Genomic DNA, 25,405 nt, shown 5'->3' with positions numbered 1-25,405 from the left:
CTGCCACTTCCGCTGTATTCTTTTTGTTAGAAACAAGTCACTGGGCCCAGCCCACAGTCAGGGAGGGGATTGCACAAGGGTATGAATGCCCAGAGACGAGGACCTTTGGGTGGTGTCTTGGTTAGGCGTCTGCCTAACGCAGACTTCAGGTTTTGAAAAAGGTGGAGAACATTTTTGGGAGCCTCCTTGGTCAGCACCGTGCCCTGCGTCGTTCTCACAGTGCTGTTAGGTTAGTGACGCCCTGCTTCCCGCCACCAAAGGCCCTGCCAGCAAGCATCACTGGTCTCGTGTTCTGAATCATCAGGAAGCCGACTGCCACTGCCACTTGGCTTGGGCAGGAAGGTTGATGCCAAAGAAATGAGCTGATCTTTGCCCTGGAAGGTGGCCATCTTGATGTGTCTGTCCTCACTGTACAAGATGGAGTTACTGGCATCAGGTCTACAACTGTGAGGACACCTTGTGTGAAGAATACCTTGACGACCAGATGGTCAGCTAATTCATGGCCAAGATCAAGTGCAAACAGAAGACAAACATCGGTGAGAACAAAAGGGCTGTGTAGGCTCCTCCCTGCCATGTGTACTATGCTGAGTACCCTCTGTCTTCAGTATCCGGGCCAGTTTGAGATTGAGTCCCTCCATGAAAGGATTGACATGTAACTGCTACCACCCATCAGCAGCTGGGGAATCAGATGCTAACTAACCCAGTCTTTGGCACCCTGGACCCGGGGAGAAAGCCCCATACAGTGCCAGCTAGACAAGGCACTAATCCCTCCAGGTGGTTTTATCATAGCCCCAAGATTGAACATCTCCTATGAAAAGAAGTAAAACCAAATTTATTCACAGACGACAGGATCTTGTATGGAGAATGTCCTAAGACATCTACCAAAAAGCTACTAGAACAAATTAGTGAATTTACCAAAGTTGCAAAATCCAAGGACACTATATAAAAAATAATTCTTTTTCTTTATACTACCAATGAACAATTGGAAAATGAAAATTTTGAAATGCCATTTATAATACCATCAAAACCTCAGATTACTTAGGAAAACTTTTTTTTTTTTTTTTAAGATTTTATTTATTTATTGGACAGAGAGCCCAAGCAGGGGGAGCAGCAGACAGAGAGAGAGGGAGACGCAACCTTCTGGCTGAGCCAGGACCCCAACACGGAGCTCAGTCCCAGGACCCCAGGATCATGACCTGAGCTGAAGGCAGGTGCTTACCCAGCAGAGCCAGGCAGGCGCCCCTCTTTTGCCCATTAACAAAATCGGCTGTTCCTTAAACATTGAATAGAAACAGTTCTTCGTATATGCTGGGGAAGTCCTTCATCAGGGAGGTCTACGGAGAATGTGTCCCAGACTGTGGCTTGCCTTTTCATCTTCTTCTTTTTTTTTTTTTAAGATTTTATTTATTTGACACAGAGAGAGAGACAGCGGGAGAAGGAACACAAGCAGGGGGGTGGGAAAGGGAGAAGCAGGCCTGCTGCTGAGCAGGAAGGCTGATGTGGGGCTTGATCCCAAGACCCTGGGATAATGACCTGAGCGGAAGGCAGACACTTAACGACTGAGCCACCCAGGCACCCCACTGTTTCAAAGAGCATTAGCTTTTCTTTTGGGTGAAGTTCAACTTGTGAAGTCTTTCCTCCAAGGTTCATGCTTTTTTTTTTTTTTTTTTGTCCTAAAAAATCTTTACCTGGCTCAAAGTCATGAGACTTTTCTGCTATATTTTCTTCTTGAAGTTTTAAAATTTTAGCTTTAGTGAAACAGTAGGTACTAACTTGGTGGGAGTGACTGAGAAAAGACAATCAGTAGGTGTTAACATCAGTATTTAGGTCTCTGATCCATTTGTTTAAAGATTTTATTTATTTATTTGACAGAGATCACAAGTAAGCAGAGAGGCAGGCAGAGAGAGAGAGAGAGGGAGAGAGGAGGAAGCAGGCTCCCTGCTGAGCAGAGAGCCAGATGTGGGGCTCGATCCCAGGACTCTGGGATCATGACCCTAGCTGAAGGCAGAGGCTTTAACTCACTGAGCCACCCAGGCACCCCTCTGATCCATTTTAAAATGGTGTGAAGTAAAGGATAGAATTCAGCTATCCAAGTGTTCCAACACCATTTGTTGAAAATATTATCCCTTCATTACTGAACTGATTTATATTGGTCAAAGATCAATCGCTTGGGGCGCCTGGGTGGCTCAGTCGGTTAAGATTAAGCAGGTCAGGGGTGCCTGGGTGGCTCAGTGGGTTAAAGCCTCTGCCTTCGGCTCAGGTCATGATCTCAGGGTCCTGGGATCGAGCCCCACATCGGGCTCTCTGCTCCGCAGGGAGCCTGCTTCCTCCTCTCTCTCTGCCTGCCTCTCTGCCTGCTTATGATCTCTCTCTCTCTCTCTGTGTCAAATAAATAAAATCTTAAAAAAAAAGAAGATTAAGCAGGTCATGATCCCAGGGTCCTGGGAATGAGCCCCATGTTGGGCTCCTTGCTCAGCAGGGAGCCTGCTTCTCCCTTTGTCCCTTCCCCTACTTGTACTCTCTCTCAAATAAATAAAATAAAATCTTTAAAGTAAAAATACATAAGCGGCCAAAAGATTTGAAAAGACACCTCGCGAAAGAAAATAATGCAAATGGCCAAAACACCATGAAAAGATGTTCGACATCCTTGTTCACCAAGGAAGTGCGATTAGAACTACAATGTGATTTCACTACACTCCCCTTCGAGTGGCTGAAATTAACAGACTAATGCCAAGGGTTCGTAAGGCACTAGAACTTCATTACCTGTGGGACTAGAACTTGGTACCACAGCTTGGCAGTTCCTCATAAAATTAACCATTGTTTTACTATAAGACTCAACAGTTCTTCTTCTTAAGTGTTTTACCCAGGAGAAATGAAAACACGTGTCCTCAGTGTTTCATACACAAATGTTCGCAGCAGCTTTATTCATAATCGCCCAGAGTGAGAAGCAGTGCGGCACCCAGCAGCAGGTGGAGGGTAAACGAACTGTGCCATATGCACAGAGCGGACTAGCAGGCAGCGACAGTAAGGCCCCGACTGGTCCCTGCCTCAACACGGAGAATATCAGTCACGCCAGGTGAAAAATCCAGACACAAACACGTGCGGTTGTGTTTATGGGATCTAGAAAGGCAATTACATCTATAGGTACAGAACGTAGATCTGTGGGGCGCCTGGGTGGCTCAGTGGGTTAAAGCCTCTGCCTTCGGCTGGGGTCATAATCTCAGGGTCCTGGGATCGAGCCCCACATTGGGCTCTCTGCTCAGCTGGGAGCCTGCTTCCCCCCTCTCTGCCTGCCTCTCTGCCTACTTGTGATCTCTGTCAAATAAAGAAATAAAATCTCTTAAAAAAAAAAAAAAAAGAAAGAAAGAAAGATCCGTGATTCCCTGGAGCTGGGGAGGGGTGAGTGGATGGGGCTGTAGTTTCTGAAGGAGCAGCAGGGAACTTTGGGGGATGATGGGGAATGTTCTGCGGGCAGCTACAAGGGTATCTGTTCGTCAAAAGTCTTCCAGTTGTCTGCTTAGAATGGCTGCATTCTATCATGCGTAAACTACGCCTCATAACGTTAATTTGAAAATAAAACATCTGGTGAGAATTCTGTAATAGACTAAATGAAAACATCAGTGTCGATGAGACACATTCACTGGGGGCAGATTGGAGAGCTCTCTGAGTTACTGCTCTTGGATGTCTCTTTTTCATATGGAATGGAGACTTGTGATGGAATCATGATCGATGTGACAAGATAGAAAGTCATTGCCGCCACGCAGCAGCAGACCTTCCCTACCTCTTCCGATAATCAGCGTGCTGTGCCTAATCGAGTCCGTGAAAGTGGCTGGGCAGAAACCCAAATAACCAGCTGCTTCCCCAGCCCATCCGGTCTTCCCTCAAGTTACGGTTCCATGATGCTGATGCCCTTCGCTTGTCCCTCGTGGACAAGACTACAAGAAAGGAGATAAAAGATGACGATGACCAGTTCTGAAGGCGGACTGAGGGTATGGTTCAGAGGAGAAGTATAAAGACAAGGACATCTTTCAAGAACTTACTCAATGGGAGCGCTACGTCCAGCAGGAAAGCCGGAGTTGAAGATGAGACATGTCAGAGCAAGACCAATAGTGAAGATGCAGTCAATGAAATCATCGGCTAGCGGGACGGGAACCAGCTGCTGAGGAGGAAGGGAAACGGGAGACCATGCTGAGGCTCATCACTCTGCTAACCCAGGAGGGGCACCTCCAGCCGAGGCGCCATTGGAAGGTTGACTGTGCAGTCCAGAGAGTCCGTGCGGTGGGGTCCAGTCAGTCCCCAGATCAGAAAAGTCCCAGAACAAGTCAGTTCTGTGGCAGTTTTGTTTTTTTAAATCTCATATGAACTAGATTGAACGACAGTCCTCCTGGCTCCTCAGTCCTCAACTGAGTACAGCATGAGGACGCATCCATTGCATTAATCAGGATAAAAATAAGGGTCTTTTTAAATTTCACACCATCACAGATAATCTGTAGCTTATGTTCTTTCAAGTTGATGTGATTCGATTCACTTGGTACCTTTGGGCCAGGACATCCCTGGTTGCATTTTGCCAGATGAGCCCAAATGTCCCGTTCTTGGAAAGTTTTCCCTTCTGGTCTGTGCCTCTGCCTCTGGAGCTTTCTGTACATATCCCTCTCATGCAGCGCTTACAACCTGCATCTTCGTGTTCTGATGACATGTGCAGACCGGGTTCCTGGCGAGGGCCTTCTTCCGGTTCATAGACCGCCACCTTCTCACTGTGCCCTCACATGACAGGAGAAAGAATGCTGTCTTGTGTCCCCTCCCCTTCCTGTAAGGACACTAATCCTGCCCTCATGACCCCACCTACACCTGATCGCCTCCCAAATCCCCATCTCCAGATACTATCACCTTCGGGATTAGGGTTTCACTGTAAGAATTTAAGGGGGACACAAACTTTAATTCCGTAATACCAACAGTCCCTGAAACTCCACTTCATTTTTTCTTTCGGAGCTAAAATTCAAGATTGATTTTAATTATCTTCATAAATTATATATTTCTACCACATCTTTATTGGATTCTATGTTAGGAACTGGGGCAAGATAGCTAAAAGTAGAAGTAGCAATGTATTAGGGGGAAAGGGACTTACAGGAAATTGGACCTGCACTCGTGGGATTTCCCCCTCTCCTTCCTAAAAACACAGCAGCAAAAGGGATAGAAGCTACTTTCCCCCTAAATATCTAAATATATGATGGGCACACCAGAGTGGAGGGGTTATTTGGCTCATGGGCCCAGAGGGCGAGGGATGCGGATTGGGACCTGTAGCGCGTAAACAGCTGCCGGGCATGATGGCCACATGGGTTTAGACTACATTTCACTTTATCTAATGGATTTGGACATTCTGTTTCTGAAAACTCATTACAAAGCAACTCAAACTTACGGTCATCAGAATTCCTTGGGTAACTGACAGTTTTTATGGAAGTCCTCTCACTTCCACCTGCATCTGCCTCCCCTGTAGCAGGGTGCCCCATGATCATTACTCTCAGCACCTTCGTGGCTTGATTGAGTCATTACAGCTAATTGTTTTTCATTTCCCAGGCCCACTCTGAGCCATTTTTTTGGTGTTAAATCTTCCACAAGTTACCAAGCATACTTAGAAGTTCCCAGACTATGTTTCTCAGAGTATGTTCTTTTTTTTTTTTTTTTTTTAAAGATTTTGTTTATTTGAGAGCGAGACAGAGCATAAGCAGGGGCGGCGGGGGCGGGGGGAAGAAGCAGACTCCCCACTGAGCAGGGAGCCCGACGAAGGGCTCAATCCCAGGACCCTGGGATCGTGACCCAAGCCAAAGGCAGATGGTCGTAGGACTGAGCCACCTAGGCGCCTCTCTGAGTATTTTCTTATCACGCTGAAGGCAGTTAAGACTAGTTGGGTTTTGTCAAGATTATTCAGAAGAAGTTAAAAGAATTTAGCCTGCCTCAGGGTGCTCAACACAACCCTGGGGTTGTAGGGGATACAAAAGAAAAGAGCTGGTGCCGCCCTTCGGCGACGCCCGGAGCAAGGCGGGTTAGTGGAAATGCCAGCAGAAAGCTGTTCCTTGTTCCATTTGGTTGGTTTTCTTTTTCCCCAGAGAAAGGAATCTGGAAAAATAAGAGTATTAGGCATGAGATATGCTCAAAGGAGTCCCAAGACGTTGAGGGTGGAGGTCAAGTATTTCATTTGGTAATTAAAAGAGACGGAAGGCGCCTGGGTGGCTCAGTGGGTTAAGCCGCTGCCTTCAGCTCAGGTCATGATCTCAGGGTCCTGGGATCGAGTCCTGCATCGGGCTCTCTGCTCAGCATGGAGCCTGCTTCCCTCTCTCTCTCTCTCTGGCTGCCTCTCTCCCTACTTGTGATCTCTCTGTCAAATAAATAAATAAAAACCTTAAAAAAAAAAAATCCACTTGTTAAAAAAAAAAAAGACGGACTAGAAAAGATGAGGGGAGGCACAGCAGGGCAGTTGGGGCGGAAGAGCCAGGCAGGGGGGTGTCGCTCGCCGCACCTTCTCTGGGAGTGTCCTCCAAAGTTCTGTCCCGGCTGCTTCTCCTGCCTGCCCCAACAGCTCTCCTCTTCGGGTCCATGACTTCCAACCCCGTGTTTTCCAGATGATTTTCAGCTGAGTATCTCTAACCTCAGGTCTCCGCTTGCCTTCCAGGTGTTTTCCGTTCCCTAGCAGATCTCACACGCCTTCCGCAGTGACCCATCTCCTAGCGTCCCTTTGAGTGTCCGTGCTCTGTGTCACTCCACACTAGAAGGTCAGCTCCCGGAGATCAGAGACCAGGATTATTTTCTTCCTTGTTATCTTCCCAGTTCTTGGCAAGGCCTAGAGAGCACATGGCTCAGTAAATATTTGTACAATTAATCGGTGATTAAGATTTCAAAATGAAGCCCATGGTAGTCTCCCAGAAAACACTGAACATCTAGTCTCCATTTCAGCTTGTGGCAGGACCATTAGTTCCTCCATCTGTCCGTCAACCAGAAAGCCAAAAGGCCTCGTGGTTTCCTCTTCCTCCGTCACCCTCCACGTCCAGTCACACTGTCCTTTCATTTTCTCCTCAGGGTCCTTTGTTCATTGACAGGTATTTATGGAAAGTCTGTACGATGGGCCGTGGGCTGATAAAACTGGGGGGATTACCATACTGACCGCTGCCTTCAGACCCCGCCTGTGACACTTCTGCTGTCGCTCACCCTCTTGTCTCCCCCAGACTATTCTCAGACCTTGACTGCCCCCCGCCAACCTCTCCACTGCACCCTTGAGCTGGAAGGCAGGGATGTGTCTGTCTGGTTCACCAATCCATCTCCTTGCCCAGCCCTCGTCACAACACAACCAATATTTAAAGACTGAGCAAAGGTCTCCACATTACCTACAGAATAAAATTCCAGTGTTACAGCGTGGTGCAGTAAGTTACTCTTGCTGCTGTAACAAATTATCCCAACTGGCTTAGCATGAATGTATTGTATGACGGCTCTGTAGGTCAGCAGTCTGACTTGACAGTCACTGAGCCAAAATCAAGGTGTTGGCAGGGCCGCGTTCCCTTCTGGAGGCTGTGCGTAGGGAAAGGCTCTTTCCTTGCCTTTCGCAGTTCCTATGGGCTGCCCACATTCTTGGCCTGCAGCCCCTTCCCTGTAACAGAGGCGAGTTCCAGACTCCTTGCGTAGCATCGCTTTAAGCTCTTGTACCTGCCAGTTCCACTTTGAAGGACCCCTGTGATTCCACTGGACACCCCCCCCAAGTCATCTAGGTTTCGCTCCCTGTCTTAAGGTCAGCTGATTTCCGACGTTAATTCCATATGGAATCCTATTCCTGTTGCCATGTCCTAGTCACACTGTTCCACTCACAATTTGGCACTAACTCACCTTTTTAACCTCATTTTCAAGTACTTCCTTCCAAGTATCTAGCATGCTTTGCCTCTGTGCTGTTTCCTGTCTTGGGCGCTCCCCCCTTCCCTTGGCTCCCTACCCTTTCTTCCTGGCACCTGCCTATCTCTTTTAAGATTTTATTTATTTCTGTGTATGAGAGAGAGCGAGCAAGCATGAGTGGGGGAGGGGGAGTGGGGAGGGACAGAGGGAGAAGCAGGCTCCCTGCTGAGCAGGGAGCCAGTGCAGGACCCCAGGACCCCATCGCAGGACTCTGGGATCATGAGCTGAGCCAAAGGCAGATGCTGCACTGAGGGAGCCACCCAGGCGCCCACTCCCCGCCTGTTGAGCGCCTACTCCACATTCCCACCTCTGTGGTACCATCCCTGTTTCCTCGTGCTCCTCACGTGTGTGCAGGTAACACGCAGGACTCTATAGCTCAATGAAGCAGGAGCCAGGACGGTCCTGCTTGCACACCACAGAAAAGTTTGAACGAGCTTACTTACTTAGCACCATGAAAGGCTGAGAACAGGCTAGCGTGTGGGAGTGGGGAATGTCTATCGCACAGATCCAAATCAGTCAGTCTCTCCTCGCCACTTTCTGAGCCAAGCTGGCCTCCTGGTGGCCTTCTCTGTGGGAATGGGAGAAATGGGTGTGGGAAGAGGGAATTTCCAAGTTTACATTTCACCCGACCTGGCAACTTCAGAGGACTGGCACATGTGTCCATCTTTGACCAACCGTATGAGGAGGAAGTGGGCGCTATGGTTGGCTAAGCCCCTGGGTCTTCTAGCCACCCCTTCCACCCTGGGGGTTCGGGGGGAGTGCTGGCGAGGGTGTCAGGTGGGTGCTGAGATCATGGTTGGCCGAATCAGGTGGAAGAGTCACTCCCCCAAGTGGGGGAGGGGGGGGCTGGGCAGCCAGCAGATGGCTGGGAGGCAGAATGAAGGAAGCGCTAAAATAAGGAAGCGGTGCTTTCGGAGCACCGAGGAAAGAGCGGGCTGGGAAGGCGGCACAGGGCGCCATCCTCAGAGGCGTGACTGGACCAGATGATCTGGGATTGTTTCATGTTGTCGAGAAGGCAGTGGATGCTAAAATGTTTAAAGCTGTTGAATGGAGGAGTGACTTGATCCAGCTGCTTAGAATGAGAACCTTGATGCCAGTGGGGGGCGGGGTAGTGGGTCTGTTCTTAACAAGTAATATTTCATGAAGACGGAGTGCTAAGAAGGAGGTAGATTCAAGACTGTCCACCGTGGGGCCTAACTGTAGGGAGTGGGAATTAGAGATCAAAGATCTCCACCCCAGGGGTGCCTGGGTGGCTCGGTCCATTAAGCGTCTCCCCTCCCTCAGGTCACGGACAGAGTCCCACGTCACGCTCCATGCTTGGCAAGGAGTCTGCTTCTCCCTCTCCCTCTGCCTGCCACTCCTCCTGCTTGTGCGCGCTCTCCTCTCTCTGCCAAATAAATAATCTTTTTTTTAAAGATTTTATTTATTTATTTGACAAAAAGATCACAAGGAGGCAGAGAGGCAGGCAGAGAGAGAGAGGAAGGAGCAGGCTCCCCTCTGAGCAGAGAGCCTGATGCGGGGCTCGATCCCAGGACCCTGAGACCATGACCTGAGCCGAAGGCAGCGGCTTAACCCACTGAGCCACCCAGGTGCCCCTAAATAATCTTAGAAGAAATAATCTCTACCCCAGGTGACTGGGAACAGCATGACCTGATCAGAGGAGGGAACGCAAGACAAGGGATAGACTTGGACAGGATGTCAGTTTTAGTTTGAGAAACATTAAAGTTGTGTGGTCAGGAAACCCGTAAGATGTTCTGGAGGCAGGTAGAAATTCAGTCAAAGAAGAAACCAGAATTACACAGTTATATTTGGGAGTATAAGAGATCGTTTAAGTCTCTCCCAAAGTGTGGGGTACGTACACTTGTTCAAGAGCGGAATTTAGGTGACACCTGGACCCTGAACAAGTTTGGTTTTGGTGGTTTAGTGGCTCCTGATGGGCCCTCTAATGTATGCTCCTCCCTCTTTCCAGGGAGTCAGGCTCAGCTTCCTGAAGGTAACAGTGTTTTATGTCACGCTGTTGTCCATTTATGGTGATGAGTTTACTTTTTTTTTTAAAGCACTTTTTTTAAGATTTTATTTATTTATTTGACAAAGATCACAAGTAGGCAGAGAGACAGGCAGAGAAAGAGGAGGAAGCAGGCTCCAAGCTGAACAGAGAGCCTGATGCGGGGCTTGATCCCAGGACCCTGGGATCATGATCTGAGCCGAAGGCAGAGGCTTTAACCCACTGAGCCATCCAGGTGCCCCGACAGTTTACTTTTAAATAAACATACTAAGCATAGTCTTTTGGAAATGACTTAACAGTCCAGTTGGCACATACACTTCACAGAAGCAGTGATGGTGAGATGTAGGGTTACCGAAGTTTCGGGAGCATCTACACAAACCGAAGTGGGTGAGACAGTACAGAGCACAGAGCTAGAAGACAAGAAGGGTAAGAGCAGGACTTTGGGAAGTGTCATCTAAAGGCAGAAGGGGGCAGAGAAACCCCAGGAAAAATGGCTGTCCGGGGTAGAACCTAGATCTTAGGGGAGAAAAAGCCAAAGGAAGTGTGCCTTTCAAGGTGTTGTCAAATGCCTGAATTCACTGAGGTTTAGAACCAAGAAAAATTGTTACGATTTACCAATTCGGAGACATTTCCAAGTTCCAGAAGAGTTGTAATATGCAGTTGCTAAGGGCTAAAGAGTAAAGCGGGTGACGAGGAAGTGGGGAAGAACGTGTCTGTTTAGTCGCCTGGAAGAGAGAATGAAGCCTGCGGAGGAGCAGGTTTCTAGAGCAAGATCGGGCGGCCCGTTCGCGCCGGGAAGAAGGGCCAGGAGGGAGGGGCGGCCCTGGTGTAAGCATTTGACGGAGCAGAAACGACAGGATGGCCATCAAGGCTGGAAACACGGTGAATGTATGCTTATAACTGCGGTCCCTTGTGTTCTCTTTATTGAAGCAGTTTATTATTATTATTTTTTAATATTTGAGAGAGAGGGAGGAGAGAAAGAGCACCAGGGGGGCGGGGCCAGGCGGGGGGGGGGGGGGGGAGAAGCAGACCTCCCGCCGAGCAGGGAGCAGGACGCAGGGCTGGATCCCAGGACCCTGAGATCATGACCCGAGTGGAAGGCAGATGCTTAACTGAGGAGCCACCCAGGCGCTCCTGGGGCAGTTTAAGGCTCTGTGCACAGCCGCAGTCCATAGGGTACGCCGGCACCTTTCTGTCAATCCCCAAACATGCATCTGTGAATGATGGTCTCAAATGTCCAGACCAAACCCATAAGGAATCAGGGAGAATCAGGCTATCTTAGAAAAAGTTTCCAGACTTTTTCCAATTTTCAAAAGAAGGTGAGATACAGAGATTAAGGAGGTCCAACCACCGGTGGTCACATCCAAGTCTTAAATTCAGAGACTGTTTTCTGGGGCGCCTGGCTGTTCATTCCGTACAGCATGCGACTCTTGATCTCGGGGTCATGAGTTCAAGCCCCACATTGGGTATAGAAGTTACTTAAAAATAAAATCTTTTAGAAAAACAACCCCCCCCCCCCGCCAAAGATTCTGTTTTCTGTGACCCTGCCCCAACCAGCACGTGGTGGGGCATTGGGACCCCAAAGTTCTGCAGTTCAGCACTAAAAGCAGTGCCAACAACTGTACAAATGGTACAGTCTGGGGGTCTGTACAGAGCCTGAACAATTTTAGAAAGTAATCATCATTTTTATCTTTTCGGGCGTTTTGGCCACAGCGTGTTTCAAATTTGCCTTTCTTAACGGCTAAACTTCCAAGGGCAGCTAACCAGAAACTGGGACTCAAAACCTTTTTACGTCTTCCATCCAGTCTTAAGAATGCAAGAGTTTCAATAGAAGAAGTACTTCCTGCCGTTTGGTCTGTGCGAATCAAAGTGTCTCTCTCTATGCGGACTCCCGGGAGGCAGGTTCCCACGGGCAGGCTGCCTTAGGGACAGAGCGGAGCGACACTTGGAGGATAAATTGTTTACCTATTTCAGACCTGGACAGTTTTGAAATGTGATGTTACTTAGTTCTTAAACCCGTTTGAATATAAATACAGGTGCTTCCTGAGGTTTTTCTAATGCAGGTTATGAATGAGAAGCTTCAGCACTGCATGGAGCTGACAGATCTAATGCGGAATCACCTGACAGAGAAGAGGGCGCTCCGCCTGGAGTGGATGATTGTCATCCTCATCACCATCGAGGTACACGGCCGTGTAGAAGGAAAGCGGGGGCACCTGGCTGGCTCAGCCAGTGGGGGAGGACACTGTTGGTCTCGGGACTGTGGGTTCAAGCCCCACATGGGGTGTAACTAGAAAAAAAAATTTAAAAAAAAAAAAAAAAAAGAAAGAAAAAAGATAATTTGACACAGAAAATGATAGTGGAAAAGAGCATGGCTTTGTTCTAATTACTAAGTCTATTTGGAAGTGAGGCAAGTTTCAAGGGACTGTGGTAATCCTGCAAATGCACAAAGTGTGATTTTTGGAGGCGTTGCATTTTATGAAGATAGCATTTAGAGAATATTCTAGCTGCACATCTGTAACGTACAACCCAGCAGCAAGAACCTTTGCCTCACATCTGGACAGCTTACCATGAGAGAAAGACTTCAGGAGCATTTTCAATAATCACAATTTTGGAAAAATCATTTAGGTTTTTTATCAGTGATTTGCTATGAAACTGACAAATCTCATTTCTTATCACCCTAAGGTCATGTTTGAATTGGGACGAGTATTTTTTCTCATCAAGTGATAACCAGAGAAAAGTATCAGTGCAAAAAGATATTCAAGTTCTACAATCAAAATATTCTATTGGGGGAATCTCTTATTTAATTGGTATTTAATATTTTTTAACCAATGTGATGATCTTTTTCAGCTCCTGTATGTATTGCTGCTTGAATAAAAATTATGAAGAATCTGGTGCTTGAGTCTTTAACACTGAGAATTTGAAAGGAAGACATTGTAGAAGAACTGTATAAAGCTTAACACCTAGGAAAACTAGGCAAAGATACTTATTAAAGCCAAATGTCTTAAATTTTGGACACTATCCCTTCACCTGTCCCCAGGAAATCCCAATCACAGCCCTAAGAGAACCATACACGAAACTCTGGAGTATTGAAATAAATACATGAGAGGATCGTGCTGACAGGAATGAATTTACACACCTACTTTGGATGGTTTAATTTCAGTATGGCTGCTCACTGGCACTACTACCCACACCTTTACTACCAATTTAGTCAAAATAGTCTTCCCGGGGCGCCTGGGTGGCTCAGTGGGTTAAAGACTTTGCCTTCAGCTTGGGTCATGATCGCAGGGTCCTGAGATCGAGCCCCGAATCGGGCTCTCTGCTCAAGAGGGAGCCTGCTTCCTCCTCTCTCTGCCTACCTCTCTGCCTACTTGTGATCTCTCCCCTCTGCCCAATAAATAAATAAAATCTTGGAAAAACAAAAAACAAAATATTCTTCCCACACGTTTTTTTAGTTTCACACATACTTTGAGAAAATGAAAAAATGGCATGAATAAAGAACTTGACCTTTATGTGCTTACCATCTTGAACTGATAAACATTTTTAAAAAGCAAAGTCCTTTTGGGGCACCTGGGTGGAGCAGTCGGTTAAGTGTCCGACTGCTGGGTTTTGGTTCAGGTCGTGAGATTGAGCATGCTAGAGTCTCTCCCTCTCCCCACCATCCCATGTTCTAAAATCTTTAGAAAGTAAATTCCTTTTTATCTTCATTTAGACATAACCCCACTTGTCCCATGTGCTTCCCACCACATTGAATTTAAATGTTGCTTTTTTCATATATTAAATGGGGGGTTAGATACATCCACCCCCCCATAGTTGAAGATCTGTGTATCTTTGACTCCCCCAAAACTTAATAGCCTGTTGAGCAGAAGCCTTACCAATAAGTCAATTAACACGTTTGTCATATTTTTTACTGTATTCTTACAATAAGGCAAGGTAGAGAAAAGATTTGAGAAAACCCATTTACATACTAGATGTACTGTATTTATGGCTAGAACCCACCCGCATATAAATGGAACTGTGAAGTTCAATGAAACCTGTTATTCAAGGTTTCTATCTATGAATACAGTATTAACTGTTCTAAACCGAGATACTTAAATTTTGCAGCTTTAAGTGCCACACAGGATTTCCCCTAGAGAATGCACATCTATCTATATACCCTTACTATTTTTTAATAGTGCTCTAATAGTGCAAAGGTGAACATCCTGGTACGGTTTCTAGCACACGGCAAGGAGTTCTCGAGAACTGCTGTCTGCTAAGGAACCCATATCCCAAGATTTCCCAAGGAACATGTGGGCATGGAGTTCAAGGAACACTTTCTAGATGCTCAAGTTCACAGAAGTGCTTACACAAAGCTGCTGTGCCTATAGATGCACCTGCAGCCAATGCACGAGGGCTATTCTCTTTACCTATCTTCTCTCCTCACCCATCTTCAATTTTAGTTTGGTCCCCTGTATTTAAAAACCTATAAATATACTTAACCTACATTTAGAAGTCTATGGGAAGGGGCGCCTGGGAGGCTCAGTGGGTTAAGCCTCTGCCTTCAGCTCAGGTCATGATCCCAGGGTCCTGGGATCGAGCCCCACGTCGGGCTCTGCTCCGCAGGGAGCCTGCTTCCCCTTCTCTCTCTGCCTACTTGTGATCTCTGTCAAATAAATAAAATCTTAAAAAAAAACATCTTTGGGAAGCCAACCAGAACACAATTTGAAATACTGGTCAATGAAGCTTTCTAATTTAATGAGAACCACATAATCCCCCACCTCTTAAGAGGGACATTTCCAATAAAGCTTTACTCCTAGTGCAATATACACAATTTGCTGTTTGGGTCAACTGTGTGTTAATTACAATTTTAACAACAAAATATGAACATTTGGTATCTTTTGGTCATGGCAAAATCCAGCATTTCAACTTATATACAAATATGCTGCAAAGAACATAAGGATGATCAGTAAGAACTCTAAGCATAAAAATTTATTAGGAAAACATTCTGTGGGGGAAATGTAATAGTTTTTCAAGAAGGAAAAAGGAACAGTGTTGGGGCGCCTGGGTGGCTCGGGGTTAAGCCTCTGCCTTCCGCTTGGGTCATGATCTCAGGATCCTGGGATCCAGCCCCATATGGGGCTGAGCAGAGATCCTGCCTACCCCTCTCCCTCTTGCCTGCTTCTCTGCCTACTTGTGTGATCTCTCCTTCCCCGTCGATAAATAAAGTCTTCAGGGAAAAAAAAAAAAAAAGGAACCATGTTAAATTTGAATTGTTTATTTTTATTAAAGCAATCATGGTAGACACCAACTCATTACAGCCCTATATTCCACGGATACACTAAAGACAGATGTGATTCATCAGAAATTGCATCTTTTTCAACCAAATTTTATGATAAAAGCTTCAACTTAAGTTATAGGAAAGAGGTTTTTTTTTTAATTTTAAATTATGTAACAGAAGAAAGATGTTCAAGATCACAACTTCTGTAACATCAAAATGACCAAGAAATCCTAGCAGAGAAGACAGAGGGGAGCACAAGTTTAAGTACATTCACCAGTGGCCCTGGAAGCACTCCTCAAAGTGGTACCAAATTTCTGTCACTCATGCGAGTACAGTGATTAAGACCAATCTGGACGTGAATTCCTCACCACCAGCGACTAGCTGTATCACCTTGGGCCAATCACTGAACCTCTCTCTGGGTCTGTTTCTTCATCTGTAAAATGGGTTTCAACAGTACACAAGTTCACAGAGTTGCTGTGAGGATTAATGGAATTAAAATGGAAACTCTGAGTTTATTGTTGCTACAATCCATCTGAGTAAAAATCCATAGGATTCTGAGATTAAATGGAGGCTCAATCAAACCAGGACCCCCCCGCCCAACTTTGAATCCAACTGGGAAACATCATGGGAAACTTAAAAAGACAGACGTTAGCAAATCCTGCACCTAACTGGATGGAGCAGTTCACTTAAAGTAGTATTTCCACTCTATAAAATGAGTTGGCTATTCAGTGTAAGCCCGAAATGGCTTTTAAAATCAACACATTTTTCATGTACCAGGCAGCCGCCACTGGCATTCTGTGTGCCTTCTCACATATCCACAGCAGTAAGAAGCAGGAATGTTTTTTACATATAAAAAATGTATTATTTCTAGAATCAGAAACATGTTTTGCCAAAACTTAATCATATTCACCTAGTTTTAACTATTCTCCGGTCTATCACTTAGAGCAGTGTCTCCTAAGTGCGGAGCTCAAACCAGCCCCATCAGCAAACACCTGGGTGTCCGTGATTTATACAGATTCCTGTGTTTTGCAATCAGGATTTATGAGGCAGCAATTAAAGAACGTTTCTTAAAACTCTCCAAGAGATTCCCATGCTCACCAAGCTGAGTCCTGTTAACTACTTACTGGCTTCTCCTCACTTTACAGAGACAGACTTTCAGCAATTCAGGAGTACCCTCTTGCTCCATTTAATGTACTTAAGTACTAAACCACCTCAGGTGGCTGAATTCTTTCTTTCCCCAACCCAACCTCCTCGTGCTCTCCTCTCCCTGCCTTTACAAAGTGCGTGCGTACGGCCATACTGGGAGAGAGAAAGATGAGTAAAGGAAGTTCTTCCAAAAACCTCAAATCTACTAACTTTCAATTCTCTCTGCTGCTTATGAATTGCCACTTTTTAAAGATTTAAGGTCACTATTCCAAATTCCCTTTCCTCATGGGAGCTTTCCTCAAGGCCTTAACAAAACGGGATTTTTTTAAAAAGCCACATTTTTGGGCGCCTGGGTGGCTCAGTGGGTTAAGCTGCTGCCTTCGGCTCAGGTCATGATCTCAGGGTCCTGGGATCGAGTCCCGCATCGGGCTCTCTGCTCAGCAGGGAGCCTGCTTCCCTCTCTCTCTCTCTGCCTGCATCTCCGTCTACTTGTGATTTCTCTCTGTCAAATAAATAAATAAAATCTTTAAAAATAAATAAATAAATAAATAAAAATAAAAAGCCACATTTTTAAACTACTTCTGCACAATCTGAAAACACAGGATTTAAATGTTCTTTAGAAACAAAATGTTTCAGGGTACGTGGATAGCTCAGTCAGTTAAGTGTCCAACTCTTGGTTTCTGCTCAGGTCCTAACCTCATGTTGTGGGACAGAGCCCTGTGTCAGACTCCATGCTCAGCCGGAGTCTGCTTGGATACTCTCCCTCTGCCCCTTCCCTGGCTTGTGTTTGTGCACTTTCTCAGATAAATAAATCTTTTAAAAATTTAAAAATAGGGGTGCCTGGGTGGCTCAGTGGATTAAAGCCTCTACCTTCGGCTCAGGTAGTGGTCTCAGGGTCCTGGGATCGAGCCCCACATCGGGCTCTCTGCTCGGCAGGGAGCCTGCTTCCCCACCCCCCACCCCCTGCCAAATAAATAAATATTTAAATATTTAAAAAAATAAAAATTTTAAAATAGGGACGCCTGGGTGGCTCAGTTGGTTAAGCCTCTGCCTTCAGCTCAGCTCATGAGCCTAGGCTTCTGGGATCGAGTCCCACGTTGGGCTTCCTGCTCAGTTGAAAACCCGCTTCTCCTTCTCCCTCGGACTGTGCTCACGTGCTTGCTCTCTGACAATAAATCTTAAAAAATAAAAAAATCTGAAGATTTAAAAATAAAAGCAAAACGTTTCAACATGTCCTAGACTGTAATGATAAAATAGGCTGGAAAGCATATAGAACTGTAAAGCCTACTCACAGAGATACTCATTCTTTCATGCAACACAACAGATACTTAAGTAATTGGGATGTGTTACTCTGGACTGCAAGCTGCAGTGGCCGAACGACAGAAAGGGCTCCTCCTTTCCTGAAGCTTACATTCAAAGGAAGACAGGAGGAAAACAAACAACTCATCTGCTTACAGACAGAAATGCTCTACAGAGCAATCTACAGAACCGGTAGAGGGGTGGTATGAACAAAATCAGAAGAGTGAACACAACAGTTAAATCAACTAAAGAAACCTAAAATGTATGCAAGATTTAGACAGCACTATTTGAATTGAAAAGCCCAAAACAGGCGAGATCCTGGTTAAGTTTGAACTGGACTTTTAATATCCAACTGGACTTTTAATATCCATGAGTTCTAGAAACTTGCTTACCACAACCTTATTTTTTTAATACTAATATAAAAGCATGTAGTAGATTGCTTCTTGAACTCATCACGTGAAGACTTACAGATGGCAACAAACAAAAAATGATGTAATTCCGGTCAAATCTCAGCCACCAGACCCTGGTCTTTAAATGCAGAGTACTGATCTTAATCTAAAAAGCCTCATGTGGTTTGGGCTCTGGTTACCTTAGAGATTTCTGACTCTAAGCACTCTGATGGCAAGCAAGATTAGTCTGAATACTTGCCCTATGGGGCACTAACGGAATCTGATGAACTAGAATCCTTGAATTTTATGTGGCCCTTTCCGATCCTGGGTTTCCTGGCACTGAGGGGTTTCCTGAAGCAGCCAGATTTCCAGTGCTAGGCTGCAAAGGCCTGTGCAAATCAGCCAGCTGGTTATCCTATCTTCAGACCACATTTTAGAAATCAATGTTTAGACAGACAACTTTTTCAAATGAAGACACTGCTGCCACTCCACAGATCTTTATTACGGGTAAACTACCAAAAATGGGACTCTCCCCTACAATGATCAATCATTTTCTTTTCTTTTTTTTTTTTTTTAAAGACTTTATTTATTTATTTGACAGAGAGAAATCACAAGTAGATGGAGAGGCAGGCAGAGAGAGAGAGGGAGGGAAGCAGGCTCCCTGCCGAGCAGAGAGCCCGATGCGGGACTCGATCCCAGGACCCTGAGATCATGACCTGAGCCGAAGGCAGCGGCTTAACCCACTGAGCCACCCAGGCGCCCGATCAATCATTTTCATAAAGAAAAACAAGTCCGTATCATACAAAGACACACAGATACAAGGAAAAGTAGTTTTTTCTTATAAATCATCACTGATTTCACTTTCAAAGATAAAAATTCCAAGTCAAATACAATTCTATAAGCCAAATTCCAGATGCAGATTTCTTTTTTAAGAACTATTTCTAAATTAAAATAAATGTCTTAAAAAATCAGTTGTGACTACTGAAACACATGACTCCTTGGAGGAGTCCTTCACCCCACTTGGCTGAGAAAAGCAGCCAGCCTCACAAGGGTAGATATTGCACGACTCCATTTCTGTGACATGCAGAGTCAGAAGTGATGCTGAAGACCAGGCCGCAGCCGCCCGCAGGGAGGAGGAAGGGAGGAGTCAAGCATCTAGAACGACCGCGTCAGAGCTTTGTGAAGGGGGGGGAGCGGATTTGCATTCTGATTGTGACGCTGGTCACGCAAATATTTATCGAAGTTCAAAGAACTAAGCACCAAAAGGAAAAAAAATTGGGACACCTGGGTGGCTCGGTCGGTTAGCAGCTGCCTTTGGCTCAGGTCACGATCCCAGGGTCCTCGGAGGGCTTCTCGCTCTGCCTACTCCTCCCCCTGCTTTTACTCTCTCTGGCAAGTGAATAATCAAATCTTTTAAAAAATTCACTGTATAGTTTTTAAAATTTATTTAAATAATCAGTGACTTTAAAAAAATAATAATAATCATCTTATCATGTACTGAGATATTGTGTTAAGCCCCCTTACATTTATTTTATACACACACAAATCTGTAAGTTTATTTATATATTTAATATATATAAAATAATATATGACTGTGTCCTCCCCTACTGGACTGTAAGCATCTTGAGAATATTAAGTATAACGAAAAACTGAGGCTTCACAAATGAAGTACATGCCCAAAGCCAAACAATTTAAGGTAGAGAGAACATGAGTCCAACTTAGATTGGACTCCAATGCCTATATTCTTCACTAATGTAAATATCCTATACTCTCTCCCCTCTGTTCATAAATACCAACCACTCTGCCTCTTCCAATGATGTCAGAAAGCTATTAAGTTTACTCATTCTATTCCTAACTCAATGCATTATCCTAACATGAAAATGTCTGATGAGCAAAACATGATTCTAGAGCAGCAAGGCCCAACAGAACCTTCTGCAATAATATAAATGTTCTATACCTGTACTGCCCAACACGGTAGCCTATACCCACATGTGGCTGGCGTGACATTAATTTACAAAGCCACATGTGGCTAGTAGTGACTGAATTGGACAGCACACTTCTAGAGAAATAATATAAAAAGTACATGCCACAGAAAAAAGTAACTTATCAAAATAGGAAGGCAACTCAACAATGAAACAACTCAAGGTAGATGTGTATTAATGAAAGAGTAAGGCTGAGAAATGCAGAACCACTTGGGGCGCCTGGGTGGTTCAGTTGTTTAAGAGTCCGACTCCTGGGACGCCTGGGACGCCTGGGTGGCTCAGTTGGTTGGGCGGCTGCCCAACTGCTCAGGTCATGACCCCGGCGTACTGGGATCGAGTCCCACATCGGGCTCCTTGCTTGGCAGGGAGCCTGCTTCTCCCTCTGCCTCTGCCTGCCACTCTGTCTGCCTGTGCTTGCTCTCGCTTCTCTCTCTATGACAAATAAATAAAATAAAATCTTTAAAAAAAAAAAAAAAAAGAGTCTGACTCTTGGGCGCGTGGATGCCTCAGTGGGTTGGGCCGCTGCCTTCGGCTCAGGTCATGATCTCAGGGTCCTGGGATCGAGCCCCGCATCAGGCTCTCTGCTCAGCGGGGAGCCTGCTTCCTCCTCTCTCTCTCTGCCTGCCTGCCTCTCTGCCTACTTGTGATCTCTCTCTGTCAAATAAATAAATAAAATCTTTAAAAAAAAAAGAAGAGTCCGACTCTTGATTTCAGCTCAGGTCCTGACCTGAGGATCATGAGATCGAGCCCCACATCGGGCTGAGCTCAGTATAGAGTCTGTCTCTCTCCCTCTGCTCCTCCCTGTGCTCGCTCTTACTCTCTCTCAAATAAATAAATGAAATCTTTAAAAAAAAAAAAAAATGCACAACCACCAAACATGTCACAAAACTCTATTTCTCACACACCTATTCACCCTTCAAGATTCAGTGTAAACACCGAGTTCATTTATACTCCCACTATACTTTGAGTATGTGTAGTGTAGAACTGCATATTAAATAGGAGACTGTCTTCTTCCTACTGGACTTTGAGCATCTTAAGAACAAATATTAACATATACAGCACCAGCACCTCCTACCTATATCCAGAAGCTTTCCACAATAATAAGCATTTGTTCATTCAGTTCTAGTGGGAAAAATTATCTTCTCTGGTCCTTCAACTACAAATCCAATTCAATTCTGCAAGCACTTGAGTACTGGCAACACAGAGAAAAGGGAAATCGCTGGAAAGAACTGAGAGAGGGGATGGGAGGGACAAATATGGGTAAACAGGAGCGAACACGTCAGTGTGTGCTGTAGAGCAGACCAGCACCTGACAGGAGGCCTGATGGTAAGAGAAGCTGGAAAGCAGTTTAAGAACAAAGCAGCCATTATCAATTCTGCAATACCAAAGGTGTAAGATAATTTACTCTATCCCCAATCTATTACTCAGGAAAGTCTACCGGATTTAGAAGAAAAAAATCAATGAAAGCCTTCAAGATTCATCCCGGCTCCACTCACACTACCCATTTCAGGGTTCCATCCTACTTCTTACACCACAGAGCCAAAACTATTCTCAGAACAAATCTTACTAGATCCAAAGTTTCCACGACAATCTCAGAGCAGAAAGTGGAATCGTTTTCTTTCATACACAAACCCTGATTATCTTTAACATCCGTTAGGTCCCCAAAATGTGCTATCTGGAAGTACAGTCCCGAAGTCTATATATGCAGCATCTGGAGCTAACACCAAGTCACATAGTTTGAATTAACTTAATTCCTACTTTTGTTTCCTCTAAAAATCAATAGGGAGGGGGTGCCCTATGAGGAGTCTGCAAATTCATAGACATCAAGGCATTATCTGTAGGTCAAGTAAGTTGAAAGTATTACTATCATGTAGAAGTTTGCAAACAGTAGACTAGGAAAAAACAGTTTTATACTTCTTCAGATTTTTAAAAATCTCCAACAAGTTTTCACATCTTCATCAGTACACAGATTGTTCACAACAAAAATCAGAGAAAAATCTGCTTAGTTTTCCTAGACTGAATGGCCATGGGCTGGTTAATTACTTAACTTCTTTGAGCCTCTCATCTCAAATTTAAGATTGTGGGCTTGAGACTAGATGCCCTCAGAGGAAAAACTGACATAATTAACTAAGATAATTACTTACAGATTGACTTCAACAAGACTTCTGGTTCAATCCTAATTCACCCATAAACAAGAAAAATACAAAACTATGGTAGTTATTAAAATATGTCATAAATTCTCTGATACTCCACCCTTCAAGACATGAAGCTTAATTCCTATGCCCTTGGCTACAGGCTGGACTTAAGTGACTTTCTTTTAAGTAACAGCATGTGGCAGTGGTGTGGTGCCCTTAGGGAAACAAACTACCACCATGTTGTGAGGACACTCAAGCAGTCTGCTGGAGAGCTGAGACCAGCAGATTGCCAGCATTAACCTGCAGTGTGAGCCACTTGGAAAGCAAATCCTCTAAGCCCAGTCAACATCTTGACTGCAACCTCCTTAAAGACCCTGACCCAGAACCACCAAGCTAAACGAGTCCAGATTCCTGATGCAAGATAAGCAAATGTTTATTATTTTAAGCCATGAAGTGTTGGGGTAATTTGTAATAGCAAGAAAAGTAATCTGCCAGTGTTTTTCAAAAAATGGACCTTGATTCATTTGTGACTGATGAAATCAATTTAAACCACCATAATCAGGCTTAAGTTAGGAAAAATTATATAACTCAAAATAACAAGTACTATTTCCTTAAATCTTATATATTGTGTAAACCAGGTAGCATTTAATTCATGTTTATCTTAGAATTATAACCAAAAAGGTATGAAACCCAAAAGCCAACACTAATAGGATTAAAACAAAAAGGTCCCTAAAGTATAAGGAATCCTTCAGAGAATATGGACTGAGCAATAATGAACTATAAAATAAACATTTCCTATACACTTTATAACCAAACCAATGAAATACAAGACACTCTCAAAAATGCATCTTTTCTGACTTATATTTTAAACTTCATGTAAAACACAGAAGACGTGGTAGACTTAAACACGTAAAAACTTGTCATTTTCCTAATTTAAGAGGTCAGCCAGGAGAACATCCTTATAAAATCATATACTGAAAAAGCTGCTCTGGGATCTACCCACGTCTATTATTTCCTCTACTACTTTTACCATCAGTGTTAAAGGAAATTCCATCTTCCACTTCCGCCCACACGCATGACAAATTTTTGCCCAAAAAAAAGGTAAGTACAGTACTACTAAATTGCTTTCTGCCCAATGTCCAAGTCTCACGGAAATTATCCTCTTCAGAACACAAGCAAATGCATACTTTTCTTATTTCAGCACAACATGCATCAAAACTTTCATCAGCACATGACTGTAGAATATTTATGCATAATTCAACTTTTGATGAATCCACTTAGATTATTTGCTTACAGTGTGATTTTCTTTTAAGTAAATGTGTGGAACTATTTTTGAACTCCTAATTTACCAAATTCATTTTTAAAATACCAAAATAAATCAGTGCATGAGCACTAAACAGATGATTTAACTTCTTATTTTTCTCATTACTGAACTCATGGCATTTGTGGCTCTCCCACAACCAGACTGACAGCTTTCCTTGTCCCAGTCCTGAGATACACTACTAGTTCTTCTTTGCCATGACTATTTTCTCCCCAGCCTTTGCATCTGTATCCACCTAAGTATTTCCACTTCGGCGAATTGTAGAAAGCACACAGAACTGGTATAGAATTCCTTATAATGCTATTATTTTGTGATGGTGACTAAAAAAATCAAAATAATTTGCATACTTGGCAAAATTCAAGTGCGCATGCCTAAGTCTTGAGAAAACTGGCAGCAAAGCAGCCCTGTTCTCAAGAGCAGCAGCTCCTGAAGACAAGACCAGGATGCTCCTGGCACAACTTTCTCTAGGAACGAGATCCAGAGTTTCAGGAATAACCCTGGTTCATTTCTGCACAACTACCTAAGAGTACTGGGAAACTATTCACTGGTCTTAAAAATAAGCAGTTACTTTGAGACTCAAGGCCAACACTCTAGACACAATGGCTAAAACGAACCCAAAACTTTAATATCAGTTTTGCCCACATTTTCCTTAAGTTTTTCCCTCAAATCAGTTCACTCTCCATGTAAGCAGTCCATCAGACCATAAACCTGAAAGTTCACAGTCAAGGTTTAAAAGAATTAAGAACCCAAAGTTCTCTAACTACGTCTACCAACCAGTCAATTTAGTTTCCCAGTAAGATGAAACGGACTTCAACTGCAGAGCCAATCCAAGGAACCTGGCATGCCTGTCTGAAGGCCAACTTTGATGTGTTAGTGAGAGCACACTAGAAATACTTCTATCAGGGCCAAAATTTAGTTTTGCAGGTAGACATTTAACCACTCAAGTCATTTATCTAGCTGATCAAAGAATAAGAAAGTTCAAGGCAGGTATGTATGAAATCTATTATTCACTTTTGGACCACTAAAGTGACAAAGCTGCTTATTTTGTCTTCGAAGAAGGAATCAATAATCAGTAGCCCTGGATAAAACTAGATAACTAAATCAAACTCACATTTTTAGGAGGGGACACTTATGTCAAATTAACGATCTTAAGTTATTAATCTTGCCTTAAATATTTTGGGAACTATGTGCCAGAGCTCTGTGCTAAAGTCTGGCCCTGTAAACCAGAATGAGTTCAACATCAACCTAAAGAAATTATAACTAAATTGCATACTTTAAAACCAAAGAGAATCCTGGAACCTGCTACCTCCATTTCCTTAATAATCAAGCCACATTCTTTTTAAGTCTCCAAAATCCTAAATTATGTAAAATACAAAAATCATTAAACCCAGTTCTCAAAAAATTAAGTTGTACTTGCAAAGATATAAAATTCTAGCAAAATGGAAACAACACAAAAATAAACTTTCAAATGTTAATAATGACCACCAGAGAATCCAAGTCCCCTGCTCGCCATGGAACCTGTTTCTGGACTTCCAAATTTAACAGAATGGCCAACTCTAAATCCAATCTAACAGTCCCTCAGAGAACAAAACTTAACAGGAAAGTAAATTGTGCTTAAGTAACAAACATGCTTTGCAAACTGATTTTTTCTTGGACCAACGCCTCATAAACTAAACCACAATTACTGAAATAAGCATCAAGTTCAATACTAACAAACGTCTGTCATCACATTCAACTAGTCTGTAAGGAAGGACTTGTACCTCTATACACAGCACAAATTGACATATCTACTTCGGAATGACTTTTCCAATTCCACTGATGACAGAAAGGTATTAGTGATTTACAAGTTTCTCCCTGGCTCTCAAGTCCACTCATTTCCAGTCTTAAAATGAAAACTTAAAAACACACGGGAAATAAAGGGACAAAGATAATGGCCAAGAGA

At 44.1% G+C, this 25,405-nt stretch overlaps 1 protein-coding gene across 3 annotated transcripts in view; it reads left to right on the top strand.

The window, feature by feature from the left end:
- Nucleotides 1-12,824, top strand: part of RMND1 (required for meiotic nuclear division 1 homolog) — a 39,535-nt gene extending 26,711 nt beyond the window's left edge. For all 3 annotated transcript variants that reach the window (XM_059401270.1, XM_059401269.1, XM_059401271.1), the window contains 2 exons: nt 12,001-12,117; nt 12,620-12,824. In XM_059401270.1, coding sequence (XP_059257253.1) covers nt 12,001-12,117; nt 12,620-12,661 — 159 coding nt within the window. In that variant the 3' untranslated portion in view covers nt 12,662-12,824. The remainder of the gene's footprint in view (nt 1-12,000; nt 12,118-12,619) is intronic.
- The last annotated feature ends 12,581 nt before the right edge of the window (nt 12,825-25,405 follow it).

This window comes from Mustela nigripes, chromosome 5, assembly GCF_022355385.1.
Source record: "Mustela nigripes isolate SB6536 chromosome 5, MUSNIG.SB6536, whole genome shotgun sequence".
NCBI classification, from domain to species: Eukaryota; Metazoa; Chordata; class Mammalia; order Carnivora; family Mustelidae; genus Mustela; species Mustela nigripes.
This window is presented reverse-complemented; position numbering and strand designations above follow the sequence as displayed.